This window comes from Danio rerio, chromosome 23 (genome assembly GCF_052040795.2).
Source record: "Danio rerio strain M-AB ecotype USA chromosome 23, GRCz13ab, whole genome shotgun sequence".
Taxonomy (NCBI): domain Eukaryota; kingdom Metazoa; phylum Chordata; class Actinopteri; order Cypriniformes; family Danionidae; genus Danio; species Danio rerio.
In genome coordinates, this window is record NC_141043.1 from 16188853 (window position 1) to 16213932 (window position 25080).

Here is a 25080-nt window from a genome sequence, read left to right on the forward strand (position 1 = left end):
GCGATGCTGACACATATATATATAAATACACACACATATAATTAACCCAATTTTATTAATTATAAATTAATAGCAATGTTTTTCATTTGTGTTGGTGCGATACTTTGTTGTGTGCAATTTAACATAATTGCCTCTAGGAGTCGCCAATGGAAATAAAACAAACACACAAGAAATACACGTACACCAGACATGAAGTGGCGTGGACCAATGCACATTCTCATGTTAATTTTATTGTTAGTAAATCTAAACGTGAGCTTGAAACCTGACATACGCAGGTTGATACATGAGGCCCCTGGGCACTGACACACACATACAGCTGAAGTTCATAATTGAATGATTACATGGATGTGGCGAGGGGGCGTGGCCGAGAGCTGTGGGAACGGAGTGAGGCTACCGCGTAAGTGGATACACCTGCGGTGCCCACCTGCCTCGAATCCCACGGAAGGAGCTCTGGACTATAAAGGGAGGAGCGATGGAAGAGGAGGCCGAGAGAGGACCGGGCCCGGACATATTTTACTTTTGCTTGCAGTTTGACCGTTTGTTTTGGTTTAGACGGCAGCCTCCGTCACTGTTATTAATAAATCATTTAAAAACTGCGTCGGTTCTCCGCCTCCTTCTTCACGGCGGCCAAAGGGCCGTGAACTTCATTACAGTGGACTATACATACACGCCTGTTTCACACACTCTTTGCTGAGTTTTTTTTTTTTCAAAGTATTACTTTTTGTCTAGCCTTCCCGTGCTTTTGACCCATGTTTTGTTTATTGTATATCCTGTTTGCTGCCTGCACCAATCTCTTGCATACTTTTGACTCTTTGGATCATCTATATGCTCCAGTTTGTTCCTGTTTTGACTGTTGCCTGCCTCAACTCTGTTGTCCAGAATCCTACTGTTACATACAGTTGAAGTCAGAATTATTAGTCCCCCTGAATTATTTGCCCCCTGTTTATTTCCCCCCATTTTCTGTTGAACAGAGGGCAGATTTTTTCAACACATTTCTAAACATAATAGTTTTAATGACTCATCTCTAATAACTGACTTATTTTATCTTTGCCATGATGACAGTAAATTTTATTTTACTACATATTTTTTAGGACACTTCTATAAAGCTTAAAGTGACATTTAAGGGTTAATTAGGTTAACTGGGCAGGTTAGGGTAATTAGGCAAGTTATTGTATAATGATGGTTTGCTCTGTAGACTATTGGAAAATATATATTCCGCGGACGCATTCATACATTTGAATTTTTTACTACGTACGCAGATTTACAGCTTTGTTTGTACACAATGTTTTAATTCAATGCAAGTCTTCGTACATGAGGCCCCAGATTACTGTCAGCTGTGGCAGGAGTTATTGGAGTAATGACTTTTGGGAGTTGTAGTTGGCTTCAGCAGTGGTATTGTAGTTCTCCAGTGATCTGCAAATGTTAGATCCCTGGTGATTGTGACAACATAAAACAAATCAGAACAAAGTGTAATAAGATATTAGAAATTACAATAATTCAAGTTGACAATTAGCCCAAATATATCTGAATAATGTATAAATGTATAAATGTATAAATGTATAAATGTATATATATATATATATATATATATATATATATATATATATATATATATATATATATATATATATATATATATATAATACATTCACTAACATTACCTAATAACGATGAACAATACTTGTACAACAATAATAATCATATTTCAAAATGTAGTAATCCGTTATTAAAATGCAAAATTTATGCTTGTCAGCATTAGTTATTGCACTGTGAGTCAACAAGAACTAACAATGTGACTTTATTTTCATTAACTTACATTAACAAAGATACAAAATATGAAAAACAATATTAAACAATCTAAAAACAATATCAAGCAATTTATTTAAACAAATGAACACATAGATGTTACTATAAATGAAACAAACAAATATAAAATATAAACGTAAAATAATTTTAAATAAAACAATAATTCTAAAATAGTTTTATGATGTAATATAAAAATGCATATTATAAAATAATAATTAATTAAATAATAAAAATTTTATTAAGTCAGACTAACACCAGACCTGGATGGAATTAGAATCATATTTCAAGTTGTGACCGACATTTTTGGACTTCAGCTAGTAAGTGTGGCTCAGTGTTCTCTGTTAAACAGAATAAATGCTTTAAGTGCGAGTCTATCTTGTTCATGCACAAGCACAGAAAAAAGGACAACATTACAAAGCGTCTTCCCTCAGACAGCCTCAGTGTGCGTTCTCATGTATATGTTGTGTTCATCAGCGCTGCTATGGAGAGAGCTGTGAACAACAGAGATGTATGAATTGTTGCTAGAGAAACCCTCCCATGGGGGAAGCGCTAAACAACATACTCCTCCAAATACTTGCCCTGTTTAAAGACTCGTCCTGGGTCTAATACTGTCTGTCGGCTTTCAGCAACCTCCGTTTATCTCAACACTCTCTTTCTCTTCTCTCGTCCTTCAGCTGAAGATGTTGTAGGAAAAAAGCAGAAATCTTTACTTGAAAACTATATTACTGCATTAAAATAATTAAGACATTGCTCTGATTAAAGACACTAAAATAAAGGTACAAAATCTGTCACTGGGATGGCACATTTTCAAATGGCACATTTATCTGCTACTTTTCATTGTTTAATAACATTAAGAAAAAAAGTGATGTACATTGACCTTATTCTAAAATGCGGAAGTGCGCCTGTTTTCGCGATTGTCTTAGAACTTCCGATTCAGTCGCCTATGGGAGAAATGACTAGGAATAATAAACGGCAGAAAATGGTCAAACTACTTGCTCTACAAACAAATGTTTGCATGACTATACAGACCAAGTAGAATAATATAATAAGAAAATATCAAATTGCAACATCAAGCAGCGTAATGAGCAGTTTTTAACGTCAAAAAATGAATGGAAGTGAATGGGACCGGAAGTGTCACGACTGGGTATCACAAAAACAAGGGAAAGATCCAAGTGCAGCAAAACACATTTATTGCCAAACAATAAAGATCCCAAAAAAAATGACAAAGGGACAGGCAAGGTACCAAAATCGATGAAAACATAAAGTGCAAAAATGAAGCACAAAAGTGAATCAAACACAAACTAATCAGGTATCCAAAAACATTGTAATGATACTAAACAAAGTGAACAAACAAACAAACCAAACACGATGAACCAGATTATGAATAAAGCACGACAAACCAAAACAGAACATTGAAAATCCAAAGGCAAACTAAACACAACATAATAGGGCTTTTAAAGACAGAACTAATTAGACAATAAGGGACAGCTGGAAACAAGGAGTGATCACATGACTAGGATACAAAGCACAAAAACTAAAACAAAAACTGGTGCCCTTGAAAACCACCAGAGGGCACTGCAGCAGGTGTGACAGGAAGTCTCAAGCCAAAAAGATTCAAATGCCAGCGCCCGCTCGTCAGCGGAGAATAAGGTGAATATAATGTGCAACACAGGCTCATTCTGAAAATGTAGCCCTATATACATTGCTGGAGATTGCAAATTATGTAGCCAGAATTACGTTTGGCTTCATTTCATCTTTAAAATGAACGCTACAGGGTGGCATGACGCCGTTTCTTTTCACAATAGCAGCTGACTGTCTACCTCTGTATTCACCACGTATGTCAGCGGACTTGAGATGCAAAGAGAAGTTGACCGTGACAACAGGGTACGAATCCTGTGAAGTTTGGTTCCAGAAAGCAGGTAAAACAAAAACAAAAGCCAAAAAAAATTAATAAAATAAACAAGTGAATAACAGGGTGAGAAAATTTTAAAATAAAGTGGATTATTAATAAAGGCCTCAACAAGCAACAAAACATTTTTTTTTAAGATGTCAGATTTTCTTCCTTTATTTCTCAGTCTTTGCATGATTTTCGCCACTAGAGGGCATGCATTCACAACAAACAAATGCTTTTTTGATGACGCTTTGTCTGAGTGTGGAATCATAGGAGTTGTCATCTTCATTACATCCTGCTATGTGAGTCCTGTTGAAAGCATGTTGATGGATAAGCGAAAGAATTTCGCAGTATTATGAAGCAAGTAAGACTGAAAACTGTGGAAGCAAAATAAGTGCGCTGAAGCAATTGCTAATTAGAGATGAGCACGACATGGAAATACCCCTGTCTTCTTCATTGGTATTCATATTTACATGGTAATTCAAAGCATACAAGTTACTACAGATAAAACCAAAATACATGCTCATTTTAGTTATAACATGTTAACCACAAAACAAAGCATTATTTTTGTACACTAATCGTAATTATACCATGGTGTGTGTAAGTAAACTGGGGTTATATAAATGGCAAAGCATGTTTATTGTAATTAAAACATGGTATCTGTGGTTATTCAAAAGGCACAAACCTCTCCTCTCGTTGTTCAGCCGTAGATGTTGCAGGCTTTTCTCTGGATGCGAAGGAATATTTAGGAAATGTGCTGACAGCAGCATCAGACGGAGGAGAGAGAGAGAAAGAAAGAAAGAGAGAGAGAGAGAGACAAAAAAGAGAGAGGCTTCGAATTTTTCTGGTGGTTGGAGGATGTAATCATATTTTTGGTGTGTGCGATCATACCAAGGATTGTTTTATAAAGCAATCACATTACACACACAATTCACACCTAAAATTGTAAAAATGGTGAGCGCTTTTGGGTTGCCATGACCTCCTTTTCTGGGTCGCTCTTTCGTCATATCCAGCTCTCTCTCTCCCTCTCTCAGTCTAATCCTCAGCTTTGGCCAACTCTCTCTCTCTTTCTCTCTCTCTCAGTGTGTGTGGGTTTCGAGGGGAAAGCTCAGGCCATCTTGAAAAATTGATATGTGATCCCGTGTGTAAAGGAGAGAAATGAGTCCAAACATCATCACTGCTCTCTTTAGTTTGGTGATAAATGTGTTCAGAAACACACACTAGATGATGGATTTCTTCATATCCCAGGCTGATATTTTTAAAGACACGATGACAAATGTCAAGAGCAGGTGCTGTTTAATAGAAAAATGGTGACTGACTGAAAAAAAACCCAAACAACATAAAGCCCCGACATTTGAGTAGTTAATCATGTTGATGTTTAGTTGAAAGAAATGCCTACAGTATGTTGCATATATAATGTTTTTAAATGGAGTTGATATATCGTATGCATTTATTTGGTCAAAATACAGACAAAACAGTTAATTAAGTTAATTAAGACTTAACACACTGTTAAGTTTTATATATTAAGATGTTATTTATTTAGCTTGTAATATTATTTAATATCTGCACTGTTAATGATTTGTATAAATTACACAGTATTGAACTGTAATATGAACTGTATTTTATTGTTGGATAGTTATGCGGTGTTACTGTATTGTAAAGTTGCATTGTGAAAATGATTGTATATTATGCAGTAAAGTTATATAATACTGTAAATATATATACTGTAAAAAATGTATTCTAGTTTTATGGTTTATTTCTGGCAGCTGGGGTGATAAATAAGGGAAATTTCAGGCAGCTGGGGGGTAAACTACGGAAATTCACCATAAAATAACGTAGATTAAATAACTGAAATTTACCAGAAATTTTAATTTAAGGAAATTTCTGTAATCTAATGCCGGCTATTTTAGGATTTATTTGCAGCACAGTGTACAGCAAGAGAAATGGTGCTGTAAATGTAAATTCAGTATTTTAAGTGACTGCGAACTGTTGCCAGTAAATTGCTGTAGATGGTATAGGAAATTTTTCAGTGTGTGTTATTTCTGTGTTTTTACTATACAGTGGTGTGTTTCCGAAAACCATTGTTAACCAACTAAGGTCGCAAGTTGTATCATTACAAACATAGTTTGTTGATTTGGCATTACTTAAATCCGTCACTCCAACGAACATTCGCAAACTGCATCGCAAACTTCCATGCTTGCAACTACACCTTTGGAGCTGTAGTTAGAAACATAGTTCCTGGCTGTGTTCTATTCCCAGTTTTCCCCTATGCTCTATTCGTTTAAACATTCTAACATTTAAACTTGGAATGATTATAAAAAGCATTCACTCTTATAGTGTAAAAAGTTTTCACTCTTAGGTGTACTTTGCTTTCAAAGCATTTTTAAGTTCAGTTTTAGCAATCTTCATGTTCACAATTGCGTTCACTTGCAGTGCACTTAAAAAACATTGATGTCATTTTAAACACAACCATGGCTCATGAAGAAAGCTAGGTGATCTATTACTTAAAAATGGAATTTACTTTACATCTCCAAAGCTTGTGAAAAAAAAACATAGCATACGTTAATTCTTTTAATTTTGTAGTAGATTATCTATTAAGTATCTGTACATGACATAGGCCTGTTGGTTAGAACATTACTGCAGTGCTTTTCATGTGTCAAATTAAAAAAGTCGGCTTTTAAAACAATAAAACTAAATGAATAAATAAACATTATCCTACTTAATAACAACAATAATAAGAAGAAGAAAAAGAAGAGGAAGAAGAATTGCCATCCTCATTAATATTATTATTAAAGTAGGATTATTTCATTTCCTAATTGTTAATAAATATTACATTTAATTTCTTAATAAACAGCCTCATTATGTATTTATTTATATGTGATATTAGAATATGTTAGTTTTTGTAAGTGATTTTATATTAATTTAGAATAGAATATGTAATGTTCTCAATAATATTTGTGAAGGAAACATAGGCTCTATACAGTATGTGCCATATATTTCAACTAATGTTGGATTTTTTTAATGCATGCACGTGTAAAACAATATAATTTGCACAAAGAAATTATAGGGTTATTCTCTAAAGATGTTGTTTCTCCACCTTTGTTTAGAGCATCATTATGAGCATCATTTTATAGGTAAATGACATAAATTGATCATAGTTTTGCTAAGCTAACCATAGTTTACCTATGATATTTGTGGTGAACTGACTTATCATATACCCAACACAATAAGGCGCAAAACGTTTTTGGTACAATTTGTTACTATTTTCAGACCAGTGCAGCCATAATTTTCATGTTTTGCACCACGTTGTTTAAATTACAAATCTATTTGCTCTGTTTTGTGGACTTATGAGCATGCTGGTCTGAAAAGGAGGTGTTTTAAGGTGCATTGTTTGGCGTTGCTATTTTGAGGAACTGCAATTGACTGCACCATTGATCAACTCATATAGCTGGTCTAAAAACCAGTGCAGAGCACGTTAGTTATGCACATATGTGGATTCAAACATTTATACATTGCTTCATACACACAGGATATACAGCAATATCTTTACATAAGAAAAATATATATGATTAAAATGTTTTTCATTTTATGGGGCTTTTTTTCAGTTCATTCATGACAACTTGCATTCCTATGTTATTATTATTAGCAGTATTATTTATTATATGCATATTTATATTTGTTTTAATAAATATACGTTTAGATTTGTCCACCTGTTGGATTTTTAGAGACGTCTGCATCACTATGGGGCATAAGAATAGGACGTGTTTTTGGATATAACTTCTGGAAATTAGAACTGAATTTAGAAATTGTTTTGAAACAAATCTTTGCGCTTAACAAACAAAATTAAATATATAGGCTACTGGAAATCTTCCATGAAAGTAAAGAGTAAAAGTAAAGTAAAGAGAAAGTAAAGGAGTAAAGTAATAAGTAAAAGTAAATTAAAGTGAAAGTAAAGAGGTCGTTTGGAGGAGGGTCGTTCGTTACCGTTGCGCTGCAGATAGTCTGTGTAACTGTTTCCCGCTAGTAAAGCTTTCGGTTTTCCACTTACAAAGTCTACCATGTAAAAAAGCAAAAAGGCCATGGCGTGGCACAACTGACTCTTAAAAGGAATGGGAGATGAGACTGATTAATTATGCTCAAAACACACCCATAACTCATTAAGAGAGTAAACACAACCCTGTTAGACCATGCGTCTTGGTGCAGAGTGTACTTTTCCATCTTTAAAATACCAATAGTGGATTTGGACACGCCCTTAATGCTTCTGCACCATACGCTTTAGACTTTGTACCTAGATCAATAGAACAGAGCCCTAAAACTGACAATTACTACACTTTTACTATAATGAAATCATTTATGATAAAAGCTAATCATGACAAAAAGCTATTTCTTGTAATAGATACCATATTATAGCATCAAATAAACATGGTATTACCATGGTAAAAGTTTTCAAAAAGTGAATATATGATCTCTTCACTCATGTAGCACTAAGTCATGAAGCAGATGGAGAGAGTCATGTAAAATAATAGTGACTTGTAAAGTGCTTATCTTCATGACTGAAAGCTGACTGAGACTTTAGCTTAGCCACTGTTAGCTTAGCTTTGCTGGCATGCCTCAGCAACTAATATTAAACTTCAGACTTAATCCCTGGCATTGCTGTACACAGAGATGGATTAAACAGCTGTCATGACTGTCACTGATGTGAAGAAGTAATATGAAGGAGTTTAGGTGAGTCAGACACGTTTAGCTTTTAGCTTAATGCTTAAAACACCTAGCAAAGTTTGGCTATATATATATGTGCGTGTGTGTGTGTGTAGTCTTGATTGAATGATTACCCTTTGTAAATTCACAGGGCGAAACCATGGCTCAGTGGTTAGCACTGTCGTCTCATCGCAAGAAGGTCGCTTGTTTGAGCCCCGGCTGGGTCAGTTGGCATTTCTGTGTGGAGTTTGCATGTTCTCGCCATGTTTACATGTGTTTCCTTACCCATGTTTCCCCCACCAGTTTCCCCCACAAGTCCAAAGACATGCGCTATAGGTGAACTGAACAAACTAAATTGGCCCTAGTGTATGTTTGTGCATGTGAAAGTGTATGGGTGTTCCCCAGTACTGGATTGCAGCTGGAAGGTCATTCGCTGTGTAAGACATGTGCTGGATAAGTTGGTGGTTCATTCCACTGCGCGCTCTTGTACTCGTGTTTGTTATGTTCTCTCGGCAACATGCTGTTTCATTCTCAGCATCTCAGTCTGGTTGGTTTTCGTTTCAGTTGTCACTGAGATGAAACATGTGCTTTGCACATGTGTGAGTACACGATAAGGTGTTTTCATCTATCGTGTGCTCGTGTCTTGCGTCTGTTTATGTTGGTGTTGTCTAAGCACGTGGCTCTGTTTACATTGTGGCTGCGTGCTTTTGTTGTGTGCTTTAGTGTTGTGCTAGTCTTTCATATGAACACATGGTGAGTTCTCTAATTGGCTGCGTGTTCAAGTCTCGTTTCAAATCAATTCAAATCAAATCAAATCAAATCAAATCAAATCAAATCAAATCAAATCAAATCAAATCAAATCAAATCAAATCAAATGTGAGCACATGGCTTGTGTTGTCTCTGTGTGATGTGCTCTCTATTGTCTAGTCCCACCCTCCTTAACCCATTATTAGTTTACTAGATACACCTGTTTGTTTACCTGTGTGTTAATTTACTTCTGCTTATAATCTCCTCATGTCTGCTGTCCTGTGCCAGTTTGTCATTGTATGTTGCCTTGTCCTGTTGTGTGTCTGTTCCAGTCCTGATCCCAGCCAGCCTGCCCAGTCTAGTTCGGTTTGTTTGTGTATTTATTTGTTTTGTTAACGTTTTCCCCCTCTGGGTAGTTGATTTTGCTGTTTTGCCTTTTATTTTATTTTATTATTAGCAAATACCTATTATTTATGCAATTGAGGCCTCACTCCTTTTTCCCACCCACTGACTCTGACAGAATGAATGAATTTATAATCACAATTTTACTTCAAATACCATGGATTATTTTGTGGTTTTATTATTGTTTTTGTGTAGTAGCTATGTTTTTAACAGATATCCACACAGATATATATTAGTAGTAGTAAACCTATAGTTATTCATAAATAAATGTTTGAAAGTGTTTTTTTATATTATTAAATTAGCAATCTTTAAAAAAATTCACAGTTTAAAACTTTTTATTATTAGTGTTATGATGATGATGATGAGTATTATTTTTATTGTTGTTATTATTATTTTATTATTATTTTTATTTTATTATTAGAACATTCAGAAAAGGTTAAAAACAACATTCTTCCAGTGAGATGATAGCAGAATATCTGTTTACCACCTTGCCTGAAAGTTTGCTTTTAGCTGGGATGGGGAACATAAACTAATGGGAGCAAAGCTAAGTAAGATAAAACATATGAATAATTAATGCTTGCCCCAAACCATACATTTCCACAGCTACAAAAAAAAACAGCTCTTTTAAACAATTACCCTGGTATAATGTTAAATATTTATTTGTTTCACATGTGGGGATGCCTTTATATTGTTTAGTTTCCATTTATTTAATCTCTACAGAAAGGTTCATTATTAAAATGATAGAAGAGCAAAACTATATTAGTTGAGTTAACATTCTTGCTTTAGCTGAGTTTGCGTAGCAAAAATATACTAAATGAAAAGTATGATATATGGGGCAGCATGGTGGCTCAGTGGTTAGCACTGTCGCCTCACAGCAAGGTTGCTGGTTCAAGTCCCTGGTGGGTCAGTTGCCATTTCTGTGTGGAGTTTGCATGTTCTCTCCTATGTTTCCTCCTGGTGCTCCGGTTTCCTCTAAGCTCTAGGTTGTAGAGTGAGTATGAATGAGTGCATATGGGTGTTTCCCAGTACTAGGTTGTGGCTAGAAGGGCAGCCACTCCGTAAAACATATGCTGGAGTAGTTGATTCATTCTGTTGTGGCAACCTCTAAAACAGAGACCAAGTTGAAAGAAAATGAAACAATGATATTACAGTACATATATTCCGATATGACAAAATTATCATCTTGTAAAAAAAATTGGTAAATGTCCGGAAAATTGCAGGAACGACTTTACTGGTAAATAAATAAAAAAAAAAAAAAACGCTGTTAACACAAGCAAAGACATTCTGGAATTATTCTGGAGTAGACATCTCACTCTTTCCGGCAATCTTCCTTCTTCTTCCTTTAAAACAAAAAATGTTGTTTACACAGGCTTTTGGAATTTTTCTGGAAAAGACCATTCACACATCCATTCTAAAATATCAGTAAATTCTGACCTTATTAACTAGAAATGACCTCTAAGCAGCTGTGCTTATATTTGTAATCATAAAAGGGGTCGGGCTTTTGTTGATGGTTTCAATTTTATTTAAAGCTTTAGCTGCGGAGATGTACATAATTTGCATGTTGAAATGAACATAATATGTGCACGTGCTGGCACTCACCGGCTCCTTCACATGCATATGTGTCAAACAACTGAAGCAGAGCTTGAAGGTAAACTAACAGTGGTTTATCATAAGCATCTTATCGATATATTTTTACACAGTTTTGCATTAAGAAGGAACTTAGTAACATTATCTGAATAAATATGTTTTTATTTTCATAAACAGCATGGATGTGAATGCGTCTGAATGTTCTGAATGGCCGGAGTAGACGTCTCACATCAGCCCGTTTTAATCGTGAAAGCGCTCTTTCCGGCAATGTTCCTTCCTCTTCCACACAGCGCAGCATTCTGGGAAATTACTGTTAATGTTGCAACCTCTTTTTCAGGGAAATTGCCGGAATTAATTTATCGGTATTTTCAAAAAGGGCCTTTTCACTCGTGATACCTTTTTGGAAAATTGCTGGTAATTTTCTGGACAAGTCTGTATGTGTGAAAAGGGGCTATTGACATATAGTATTTTCCCTACCTTGTCAATGGCTAGCGGTTTCCAACATTCTTCAAAATATCTTCATTAATTTATTTTCCTTCAGCTTAGTCCCTTTATTCATCAGGGGTCGCCACAGCGGAATGAACCGCCAACTTATCCAGCACATGTTTTACATATTGGATGCCCTTCCAGCTGTAACCCAGTACTGGGAAATCAAAATATCCTCCCAAAATAAGTCTTTTTTTAAATAAGTTGTGAATCAGTAGATGGTGTGTAAATGATGAGCAAATATATATTTAGGCAAATAATTAATCATTTCAGGCATTTCAGTCTTGTCCTTGATGCAGGAATTCAAACAGTCAATAGTGATTATCATAATATATCAGTGCAATGTCTTTGTTTATTGATAGTGATTTATTGATTGTTGAGTGAGTCCAGTGCGCCGACTGATGATCGGGTCTTCTCTTTCCCTCTCTCTATGTGCAGGTGCAGTGGACGAGCCCTTCGGCAGGACCTGTGTGTGTGTGTATGTGTGTGTCTTGAGCTCAGGGGAATGTTTTCAGATCTCCCGAAGGTGCTGATTCTGGGCGCCATCGCAGCCGCCTCTGCCTTTGTGGTCACCATCCTAATCGTCCTGGTGTGTGTGGGGTGTCAGAGGTGAGTGAACACATACAGTCACAAACTTGTATATAAGGTTTACAGGGACTCCCCATTGGCGTAAAGTATTTTATACTGTAAAAATGTTTATTATGTGCACTGTAAAACTTAAAAGTTCCCGGAGGCACCTTTTGGGGTTCTTCACATTGTGGGCATCAGCAATCCTGCTGGTTAAAATAACTTAAATTTTATAATTTTATATTTATTTGATTTCATCATTAAATATGTCATATTAAAATTATGGTACTAATGGCATTTTCCGGTTTCTGTGATTAAATAGGCTAATTCGAACTCACAGGCAAAAACGGCCCCACTGTTAATCACAGACATAACTGTGGCTTAAATTTCCAACCGCTGCGCTTCAACTAGGACTACATTCTCAGTTGTATAAAGCAAACAGTCACGCAAATGTAAATGTAACTAGATTCTTAAAGTTTGAGAACAAACTTTGAGGCTGGCTTGTGAAAGCCTGACGGTAATAGTTTATTTAGTTTAAACAGTTTTTAAAACTATAAAAAGATAGATAGATAGATAGATAGATAGATAGATAGATAGATAGATAGATAGATAGATAGATAGATAGATAGATAGATTAGCATGTTATTAGCATGATTCTAGCATGAATTAGCATGTTTTTAACATGATTCTAGCATGAATTAGCATGTTACAACATGATTTTAGCGTAAATTAGCATGTTACTAGCATGATTTTAGCATGAATTAGCATGATTCTAGCATGAATTAGCATGTTGTTAGCATGATTCTAGCATGAATTAGCATGTTGTTAGCACGATTCTAGCATTAATTAGCATGTTACTAGCAAGATTCTAGCATGAATTAGCATGTTGTTAGCATGATTCTAGCATGAATTAGCATGTTACTAGCATGATTTTAGCATGAATTAGCATGTTACTAGCATGATTCTAGCATAAATTAGCATGTTGTTAGCATGATTCTAGCATGAATTAGCATGCTACTAGCATGATTCTAGCATGAATTAGCATGTTGTTAGCATGATTCTAGCATGAATTAGCATGTTGTTAGCATGATTCTAGCATGAATTAGCATGATTCTAGCATAAATTAGCATGTTACTAGCATGATTCTAGCATGAATTAGCATGCTACTAGCATGATTCTAGCATGAATTAGCATGTTGTTAGCATGATTTTAGCATGAATTAGCATGTTACTAGCATGATTCTAGCATAAATTAGCATGTTGTTAGCATGATTCTAGCATGAATTAGCATGTTACTAGCATGATTCTAGCATGAATTAGCATGTTGTTAGCATGATTCTAGCATGAATTAGCATGTTACTAGCATGATTCTAGCATAAATTAGCATGTTGTTAGCATGATTCTAGCATGAATTAGCATGCTACTAGCATGATTCTAGCATGAATTAGCATGAATTAGCATGTTGTTAGCATGATTCTAGCATGAATTAGCATGTTACTAGCATGATTTTAGCATGAATTAGCATGTTACTAGCATGATTCTAGCATAAATTAGCATGTTACTAGCATTATTCTAGCATGAATTAGCATGTTACTAGCATGATTCTAGCTAGAATTAGCATGTTGTTAGCATGATTCTAGCATGAATTAGCATGTTACTAGCATGATTCTAGCATGAATTAGCATGTTGTTAGCATGATTCTAGCATGAATTAGCATGTTGTTAGCATGATTCTAGCATGAATTAGCATGTTACTAGCATGATTCTAGCATGAATTAGCATGTTGTTAGCATGATTCTAGCATGAATTAGCATGTTACTAGCATGATTCTAGCATGAATTAGCATGTTGTTAGCATGATTCTAACATCAATTTGAATGTTACTAGCATGATTCTAGCATGAATTAGCATGTGAATAGCATGATTCTAGCATGGATTAGCATGTTGTTAGCATGATTCTAGTATAAATTAGCATGTGACTAGCATGATTCTAGCATGAATTAGCATGTGACTAGCATGATTCTAGCATGAATTAGCATGTTGTTAGCATGATTCTAGCATGAATTAGCATGTTACTAGCATGATTCTAGCATGAATTAGCATGTTGTTAGCATGATTCTAACATCAATTTGAATGTTACTAGCATGATTCTAGCATGAATTAGCATGTGAATAGCATGATTCTAGCATGGATTAGCATGTTGTTAGCATGATTCTAGTATAAATTAGCATGTGACTAGCATGATTCTAGCATGAATTAGCATGTGACTAGCATGATTCTAGCATGAATTAGCATGTAACTAGCATGTTTCTAGCATGAATTAGCATATTGTTAGCATGATAGATAGATAGATAGATAGATAGATAGATAGATAGATAGATAGATAGATAGATAGATAGATAGATAGATACAGACAGACAGACAGACAGACACAGACAGACAGACAGACAGACAGACAGACAGACAGATAGATAGATAGATAGAGACAGACAGACAGACAGACAGACAGACAGACAGATAGATAGATAGATAGATAGATAGATAGATAGAAAGATGTAGATAGATAGATAGATAGATAGATAGATAGATAGATAGATAGATAGATAGATAGATAGATAGATAGATAGATAGATAGATGGTGTATGAGCATGAGTCAAACAAGCCAACCCCCGCCTCTCTACGATGTTCTGATGCTGAGATATAGCTGGTGTCATATCGTTGCTAGGTTAGTCTGTTTTGTTGCTATGGAGTTGATTGACAGCTAAGACTGATGATGTATACAAGCTTCTTGCCAGTATGAACAGTTAAAAACAATCCCCATGTCTCTATCACACTGCAGCATGACAATATCAGTCTGAACCTCTTTAATGGCAGTCTATGGGACAGTTGCTAGGGTGCAGTATCTGGTTGTTAGGGTGTGGCTAGAAAGTTAAAAGGCCATCGGTGATTGGCTGCTGGCTAGACTGAGTTAAATGAGCTCAGCCATTAGTCTGTAGGACAGTTTGATGCAGAGTTATGAGCTCACAAAGTTTGATCCAATGTAAAGTCAATGAGAGTCTTTTGCAATGGAAGTCTATGGGACGGTTTCTAGGGTCCAAAAGTGGTTGCTAGGGCGTGGCCAGAAAGTTTAAAGGTGATCAGTCATTGGCAGATTGATGGTCTGAGTTAAATGAGCCTAGTTAGAAGTCTGTGTGACATTCTGACGCGGAGTTATGAGGTCGCAAAGTTTGATCCAATGTTACGTCTATGGGATTTTTCCGACGGTCCCGGGACGTTTTTCGGAAAACCGAAAGTCGGATCAGTCGGAAAAGATATAGCAACTCGAGTCAGAATAGTTCGGAGGTCTGACCCAAGTTTGATGGTCATAGCTTGAAAGGCCTAGGACGAGATAGAGTTTAATTTTTAGTCTCAGAAGAAGAATAATAATATAGAATAATAATAATAAGTTTAATAGGATAACAGTAGTCTGGCTTGCTACACAAGCCAGCCTAACTATGCTAAGAGTTATAATAACCAGCCCACACAAGCCTCACGTCTGCGACTCGCACTGTATCAAAGTCACACAAGTCCGTTGATTCACAAACTAGGCTATGCTTGTTCTCTGTGTGAACACTTTAAAGGGGTGGTCCACTACGATATCATATTTTAAACTTTAGTTGATGTGTAGCTGTTTGAACATAAACAACATCTCTGAATGTAAAAAGTTCTAAGTTCAATGCAAAGGGAGATGTTGGTTTTTACAGAGTTAGCTTAGCAAAGCCTACAATGAATGAATTTTGGGGACTACAAAAAATACATCTGCCCCCTGTGAGATCACAAAGGTTTGCTTACTGCACACACAAACTGCACAGCTAAAGGTCGTGGTCAGTGGCGCTGTAAAGTTATAGCAGAGATGAAGCAAAAAATGTGTCCAAACACGGCTGTTTCCACAGAACTTCTTCTATTTCTGTATTTGGGCTTCCAAAGGACACCACACAAAGACAGAAGTGCTTACAGTTCAATATTAATTATGTTCCAGAGAATTATAAAATACATAGCAAGCATGATTTGACAAAACAGCTTCCAGAATCTCTCCCAGTTCAGTGCTGGATTCGGCTAAATTCTCCTCAAAGCAGAAGCTGTAAACTACAACCTGTAAGTGTTTTTATTTGCTAAAATTGATCATGACATGTACAGTGTCTAGCGTTAACGGTCTGCTGTAGCAACGATGTAGACAAAAGCAAATGCTGCTTTGCAGCGCAAACAATTTAGCTACAAATTCATATTAATCAGTCGAACTGCAGTTAACACACACACACTCCACCAGCGCGTTTGTGTTTCTTATGTGTGTGCGCGACTGCATTGATTGTCTTTAGGCAGCTTTTCCATGCGTTTCACATCTCAGATAATGAAGTTGCAAAAGATACGTGGATGATTCATATTACTTACACCTGCATATTCCTGATACACGTGAAAGGCGTTGTGTAACGCATAGAGTTTAAAAAATACAGGAATGCTCACCTGACTCGTGGTAGCAGCAGAAAAATAAATCAAGGCTCACACAGGTAGCATCCCACATCCCACACATGCTTTATTCTTCTTTCACAATATATTACAGAAAAAAACTTAATCCGAGCATCAGAGAAAAAGAAAAAAAAACTCCTGTGCACATGCGCTTGTTACAGAAAGTTCAAACATTCACACACACACACATAGACGCACACACACAATGGCAAACGCTCTTAAAGGAGCCGACCCCATTTTCACTCGTTACAGACACTTGTCAAATGTTATTTTAGTGAGTAGTCAAGAGGTTGACTGATTGTTTACACAGCAGAAAAGCACGTGCTTTTACGGGCGTGACGTGGAGCCAAACGCGAATCGCAGCACATTATGATGATGACCAATCAGAGTCACTTAAGGGCGGGCCTTTCAGAGGAACTAGGAAATATGACATTCATTTTCATATTAGCTAAGTAGCTATGTATAATCAAAGTGAGATATATGAAAAAATAAAGTGATTTCCTTCAAGTGAAACATGAGCACACATTGCTTTGCATCTTATAAACACATCCAAGCCTTAAAAATACATTCTGGACCACCCCTTTAAAATATCCACATAGTTGTCCAAATTAACATCTTGTGAGTGTTTTATAATAGACGAGTGTTCGTACAGGAGGATCTAGCGATACTCTGTGGTGTTTCAGTAGTGAACATCTGTTCACTGTTCCTGTCAGCAAGCTCCAATAATGTCCAGCTACAAACCAAACCGCCTTTAGATTGATGTGTTTTAATAAGCATAATGTGTACAATATACAGATGGTATAAAAAGTTAATTGTTTGTTTTGAAATTTGTGAGACAGAAGTTGTCAAAAAAAAAAAAAAACGAAACACACGTGGTTGTTGTCATACACTGAACTCGGCTAATCATGTAATATCGGTGTCGTCATCGCAGCTCCTGCAGTCGCTCTTCAGATGCTGCACCAGCTGAATCACTCTTCTGATCTCAGAGCGCTGTTGCGATACTTTGATGCCACATGTGACAGTCATGTGGCGTCGGCTTATCATCAATCCTGACAAAATTTCTTATTGGCATGCACCGCTTTAAGATCGGTCTGTGCAGCGCTACATAAAGTTGAACGCACCTAAATCTAACAAAATCGTCAGTTCCTGATTAGCTGACGCCAAATATTAAAAGTAAATATGAAATTTGCTGCAGTAGGTAAAGCTGAATTAATCTTTTTTTTATTTTTAACTGACTTGTGCCTCAGAAGACAATCCTGACATGCAGTGAATGCACAGTGGCGTTTGAAGGCTTTAGACGCAGAGCACAGATGCTCTTGATTCTGGAGGTCATTAATAATATAATAACAATGGTTAAGGTGTTATAGAATGACCAAAACAACATTTCAGATGTTTTAAAGTGTGCTCAGCCTGCTGGTTTATCCATTCACACACATTTTTATCATCACGTGATCTCCTATAACAAAATCACATGACCTTTTTTAATAAGCGCATACTGGAATTAAATTGGTAAAAGTGTATCCATCGCAGTTTATGCGCATCTTTTTTTATCGAATTAAAAGTTTATCCTACTCAGCTATGCGCATGTTTTTTATGCGCATTTTCTAAATTTATGCACATCTTGGCGTATCCATCAACTGTTTTTTCATGCATATATCCAAAATACGCATAAAAATATGTGGATGGAAATGTACCTAATGACCTCTACTGTACATAGGGAGGTATTCATAAAAATATAACTTGTGATTCTCTTTGATTTTAGTATTTTTTGATTCTATAGATTTAGTAAAAATTTCACACAGAAAGTGCTGTCTTGAAGATGATCTCTTTAATCACTGTAAAAGCCATGTAACGCAGATAATGAGTTGAAATATAGTACTATATCTCTTGATTGTGAAAATTGGCACCATCTCTGAAAGTGAAGCAGTGGCGCAGTAGGTAGTGCTGTCACCTCACAGCAAGAAGGTCGCTGGTTCAAGCCTCGGCTCAGTTGGAGTTTGCATGTTCTCCCTGCGTTCGCGTGGAAAATGAAATGAAATAAAATAAAATGAAATTGAAATCTTCTTCAATTGAAAGTCCTTTCCATAAATCATGTTTTGTTTTGTTTTTTCAGCTGTACTCATCAAAACACAATATAAAATCTAATACGAGATCCTTGAAATATGAGATCAATATAGCGAATGTTGATGCTCTCGCTGGTGGAGCTGTGGGCACACTTAATTACAACTTTTGGTTGACCAATGTGCTGTACAAAAGCAGTAGCAGGTAAAAACAGCAAAACACTCAACTAAAAACAACAATATTAACAACATTTAAAGTTTCCAAGAAAGAAGCAATTTATTATAGCCTGGAACCGCCATTAGGGAATGTTAAATGCACTCGAAAAAAAGATTAAAGTCTTTAACATTAATTTAAAAACCTATAGAGTGGGTGCTATTCTGATTTTTAATGGTAACTTATTTCGGACCCACAACTGGATTTCTGGAGTCAGAATTTGGGTTTGGGCCGTAGTAGTGATCAGATCAGAAAGATACGATGGTGCTAGGTTATACAAAGTTTTATAAACAAAGAGTAAAATTTTACAGCCTCTTCAGAAATAGACTGGCCGCGTTTTGGACCATTTGAAGTCTAGAAATGGAAGATGAAGTTAGACCAATATATAAAGAATTACAATAATCTAATCGCATGAATAGTCGTTTCAAAACCCTTCCTGCTTTGTAAGGATTTCAATTTGGCAGGTTGTCGTAGACGATACAAACTTTAACTTACTATTTTACTTGTTTGTCAAGTTTTAGACTACTGTCTAGCAGAGATGTATAAAGTACTAGAGACCCAGACTTAAGTAAAAGTACAAGTGCTCTATTAAAAAAGTGACTTGAGTAGAAGTTGAAGTGCTCTTTAAGCACCATACTTAAGAGGAAGTATTCAACAATTTTTGTACTTAAGTATTGCAAGTAATTTATTTCAAAATTTACTACTCAAGTACTGAAAGTAAAAGTACAAGTATTGTATAATGTAGTTATTAAAGAAAGCAGTCAAAAGACATGCTATTGTTTTGTTTTTTGGGGGCACGTGATTAAGCAGAATGAAAACGAAACATGGCTTACAATTTATATGAACTAGGATAACGTTTTTCTCTCGCACTTGAACCACAGATCTGACAGATTATAACAGCTTTAACACACACCTTTCAAAGTTGTGTGTCACAAAAATACTCTGTAATCCACTTAAAAAGCTATTCAAACCCATTTTCGATTTGCAAATTACCAGTTTTAAACGCTGTAAACTGAAGTTCTAAACATTCTCCCGGAAGACGCTGGCCACTATGGCGCCCTCCATCCAGCAGCCTAGAATAAGGTCTATAATTGTAACGAGTAGGGGTGTGATATTACATTGGTCTCACGGTTTGGTTCGGTTACAATTATCATGCCATAGATTAGATATAATTTGATATCTTGGAGCATTGACGATGCTTTCCATACATAATTAGATTTTTTTCTTCACAACACAAGATTTTTTTTTTATTAAAATCTATAAATATATTATTATTTATATATTATTTGCAATACAATTTTGTTCTTTAATACAGCAGTAAGATATATGAACTGTACCTGTAGCAAATGTATCAAACAAAACTCCAATACATGCACAGAAGACAGCATGAAAATGAAATGAAATAAAATAAAATGAAATTGAAATCTTCTTCAATTGAAAGTCCTTTCCATAAATCATGTTTTGTTTTGTTTTTTCAGCTGTACTCATCAAAACACAATATAAAATCTAATACGAGATCCTTGAAATATGAGATCAATATAGCGAATGTTGATGCTCTCGCTGGTGGAGCTGTGGGCACACTTAATTACAACTTTTGGTTGACCAATGTGCTGTACAAAAGCAGTAGCAGGTAAAAACAGCAAAACACTCAACTAAAAACAACAATATTAACAACATTTAAAGTTTCCAAGAAAGAAGCAATTTATTATAGCCTGGAACCGCCAGGAGCATTGACGATGCTTTCCATACATAATTAGATTTTTTTCTTCACAACACAAGATTTTTTTTTTATTAAAATCTATAAATATATTATTATTTATATATTATTTGCAATACAATTTTGTTCTTTAATACAGCAGTAAGATATATGAACTGTACCTGTAGCAAATGTATCAAACAAAACTCCAATACATGCACAGAAGACAGCATGAAAATGAAATGAAATAAAATAAAATGAAATTGAAATCTTCTTCAATTGAAAGTCCTTTCCATAAATCATGTTTTGTTTTGTTTTTTCAGCTGTACTCATCAAAACATTTATAGCAAATAAACTCATGTAAATATTATCCCACTTGCTTTTTGAGCGCTGACAGGCGAGGTCTTACACCTCTATGATTGGTCATTGTCTTCATCTGCTGAACAGAAAGGGCTGCGATCAGCTTTAGAAATGAAAGCGCTTTTCACCGATATCGGGAAGAACAGCCACGGTTACAGTTTATGCACATAATGTACGCGGTTATCACAGGTAATCCGTAATGGACACAGTGGAGAAAACTTGCACCTCAGGCACGCTCGTGTCTAGATCCACAAGTATCGCTTAAACAGCAAAGAGGAAAGGAATAGTTACCTCACAAACAGGCCAGCGCAGCAGGTCAAATGTCTAAAGTGAGAGAAGCCGCTTTTCCACTATCGTGCTGAATCGTACTTTAAACAGAACTGTTCCATTCCGTGCCAAACCGGGCCAGACAGAACGGATACGGTTTCATTTTCCACTGTCGTGCTGCGACAAAGCTCTTTAAAACATTACACAAAACGCATCAGTAGTTGCCTTGGTAACGCAATGTAAACGGCTCCCTTTGTTCAATTAAAGGTAAATAAGAGCCGAAACTAGGGTTTTTTTTTCATAAAAGCGAAAGCAACCATGTGACTAAACACTGTTATGCCGCTCTATCAAATAGGGGTGCTAAATATAGGTACATGTGCACCCTTATTTATTTATATGTTGCGCAGCTCTGGCTACATTTTATTTGGAGGGAAAATTACCAAAATGTAACGTGATGATTGAAAATAATTGGAGGGGAAATAAATAATATTTAGAATATCTGAACATAACAGAAAAATAAACAATGAAAAGACAACAATAATAGTGCATTTGCATTATAGTGGCAGAAATATCATTTTGGACAGGCCTTGTCAAAGGTGAGCGGGCACTTTCACTAATAAAAACACACCACATAAATTATTTCATTTTTAACAATGAATTAAATTACACTGCGTTTTTATATCAAAAGTTGATAATGATATAAAAAATACTACATTTTGATGGTAAAATGAAACCAATTAAGCGATGGCTGTTATTTGTTTTACTATTCAAACATTAAATAACGAATGCAGCAAGTGAAATAAAAAAAACGAATATGAAACAACACATATATCGCAGGATTTAAAGCATATAAAGCACTATTATATTTAGCAAAATGCTGCTCTATTATCTTTTTATTTTGATCATTTTATTTTTATTATTATAATTATTTTTGTGTTCATAATTAACTAACAAGCTGTAGGCGAATTATTGCCAGACGTTTTAGAAAATATTTGCGTAGCTATATTAAAGATCACCAAGAACAAAAAAACAAAAACACAGAAACATGTTACATGCCTCATAAATGTCATATAACTTATGTATAACTGAATCATATAATTGCCTATAGCTGAAATGATGAAAATTGCTCATTTTATTTTTATAAAACATTTGTCAAAACGTATTGATATTTTTTGAGTAAAAGCAAAACTGACATTTAAGAATCCATATTTATTTAATTCATTCATTCTTTTGACTTGTTTATTAGTGCATATGCTATAATATAAATCATACAACAGTACCTTGGACAGTTACAGTGCCGCTCCGTAAAGCTTTCAAGCAAAGTCTTTTGGACGGCCGACATTACAACACGCCGTCCTTCAGGTGGTCTCGCCGGTATTAACAAGCTGTCCTGGCTTTGAATTAAAAAGTGCAATTATTTCCTCGTTGTTAAAAGAGTCTGCAAGTTCGTGTTCCATGGATATAGTGATGTTGTTGTGGAATTTGGACATCGACGATGCAAAGCGTGACTTTATTCGCTTTATTCGATGCGCAGCAGGAAAAAAAAGTCAGCAGCGCAAGTCGCTGGCATGTCTCTCCCGGATCAGAGCGAGTTTTGTGCTGTGAAATACAGCGCTGCGTGCAATAAACTCACATTCAGGCAGGCGAAGTAGGTCTGTATTCAAGTCAATAAAATAATAACTTTAATGAATAAAATATCTTCGTAAGAATGTGGTGAGTTATTCACTTCTCTGCCAGAGACTGCTCTATGGTTTTAAAACCCTTTTCAAAATGTATCGTTTAGACCTGGATCATTATTTTATATTAAATGTACTGTAGTTTATTGAGGATGTCTGATGACTAGCGCGCTTCTGCTGAGCCAACTGTGGTAGCTTAGCAACCGAGTCGCGACGTCAACACACAGAATCTGTCAGCACAGTTCAGCACGGTTGTCTAACCGTGCCGAGAATTCCGGGCCGAGAACGGTTTGTAATCGTGCCGCGCCGTTCCAGGCTCAGTGGAGAAACAACCATAACCCTACCGAAGTGTTCTTAGAAGGGTTTGGCACGATGGTGAAAAAGCAGCTAGAGAGAAAGAGCTAAAGATGGAGTTCCCCTTCGGGGGGAACTTCAGCACTATAAGTGGATTTGATTTGTAAAATCCACGCATTGGGAGGTTCGGTTCAGAAGCTACTCGTCTGAAAGAGTATTGAACGGGCCAATTAAGAATGAATTGGCAGCGCAAGCCTGCGCAGGTGAGCGGCATAAGCAATCAACTGAGTATATAAGCTCACCTGGCGCCAGCAGACGCTATCCTTTTCGCTTCAGAGACTTTCTGATCGAGTCGATGAGGGTTCCTCCTGCTGTGACCAGCGATTCTGAGCGAACGAGAGCATTCTCCCGGTCCAGAGTGTGTACACGCAGTGGCAGACGGTCGAGCTGGGTTTTCCCTTGCCTGGCGTTCTTTGGGTCCGGTCCTCCAGAGCGGTGCGTATAAAGTTGCAAACTTCACAGAAAGAGCAACACAGTCGTGCAGCACGTCCTTATCAGGACGGCGCTCCGACTGTGCGTTTCTGGATGCGGTGGTTTCCTGTCCTCGGATGATGGGCGCGGGCACTGCGTTACATGTCTGGGGGTCCAGCATGTTAATGCGCTGCTCGCGGGCAGTTCATGTCGTCATTGCGATGCCATGACTGTTGCGCAAGATCGCGGTTAGCCTTTGCAAAAGGGTGAACCACCCCAGTTGTCCCCTGCTCTGCAGCGGGCACTCGGGCAGATCTGAGGGTTTCAGCGAGAGATAATCCGTCGCCCACGGGCCCGCGGACCTCCCGCTCCTCTAAGCGCTCCATCCAAGCTTCGGGCGGGGGAAGCGATCCGTCTAACAGATGGTAGCCCTTACGCCCGATGACACCGGAGACCAGATGTCCACCGCGGCATCGGAGGGTGGGCTTTCATTGTCCGATGATGATCCAGACCCGCTCGCCCCCTTCGGGCTGGTGAGCGCTGTCACTACGGATCCTGAAACGGACATGTTAGCCGTGCTTTCCCGGGCTGCTTCGGCCGTGGGTTGGAGATGGTTTATCCCCCAGCTCCGCGGCCGGACCGACTAGAGGGGCGTTCCCTTCTTCCCGGAGGTGCACAGTAGGCTCACGCGGTCTTGTAAAGCACTTTTTTCTGCTCGTGCTGCGTGTTCCTTCACCCTAACCACTCTTGACGGTGAAACAGCCAGGGGGTATGTGGCGATTCCTCAGGTTGAGTGCGCGATGGCGGTAAATCCGCGCGGCGCCTCTTCTTGGCGGGGTCCGCCTCGTCTCCCATCCAAAGCCTGTAAGTTATCTACCTCCCTCGGAGCTAGAGCTTACATAGCTGCGGGCCAGGCTGCTTCCGCCTTGCATGCGATAGCCACCTACCAGCGCTACCAAGCGCAGGCGCTGGCCGAGCTGCACGAGGGTGGGTCCAACCCAGGCTTACGAGCTTCGCACCGCCGCCGACTTAGCTCTTCGGACTACTGAGTCCGCTGCGTGTGCGTTGGGGAGGACGATGTCCACATTAGTGGTCCAGGAGCGCCACCCCTGGCTGATATGCGCAAAGTCGACAAAGTCCGCTTTCTTGACTTCCCCATATCCCCAGCCAGGTTCGGCGACACTGTCTGTGAATTCACCCAGGAATTCAAGGCGGTAAGAGAGCAGTTGGTGGGTGATGTCTTATCGGCGGTCCGTAGCCCGCTCCGCCCGCCGTGCCATTCATACCTGCTCCTCGCCGAAGGCGCCCGCCTACGAGAGCTGCTCCGCCCCCGCACACGCCTCAGGCGAAGCGAGCGC

General features: G+C 37.4%; 1 protein-coding gene across 1 annotated transcript in view; it reads left to right on the plus strand.

Annotated features, from left to right (window-relative positions):
• The window catches only part of LOC100005368 (uncharacterized), a 145483-nt gene that overhangs the window by 59965 nt on the left and 60438 nt on the right, over positions 1-25080 (plus strand). Inside the window, exon 2 of the mRNA XM_087306754.1 lies at positions 12056-12226. Coding sequence (XP_087162880.1) covers positions 12123-12226 — 104 coding nt within the window. The 5' untranslated portion in view covers positions 12056-12122. The remainder of the gene's footprint in view (positions 1-12055; positions 12227-25080) is intronic.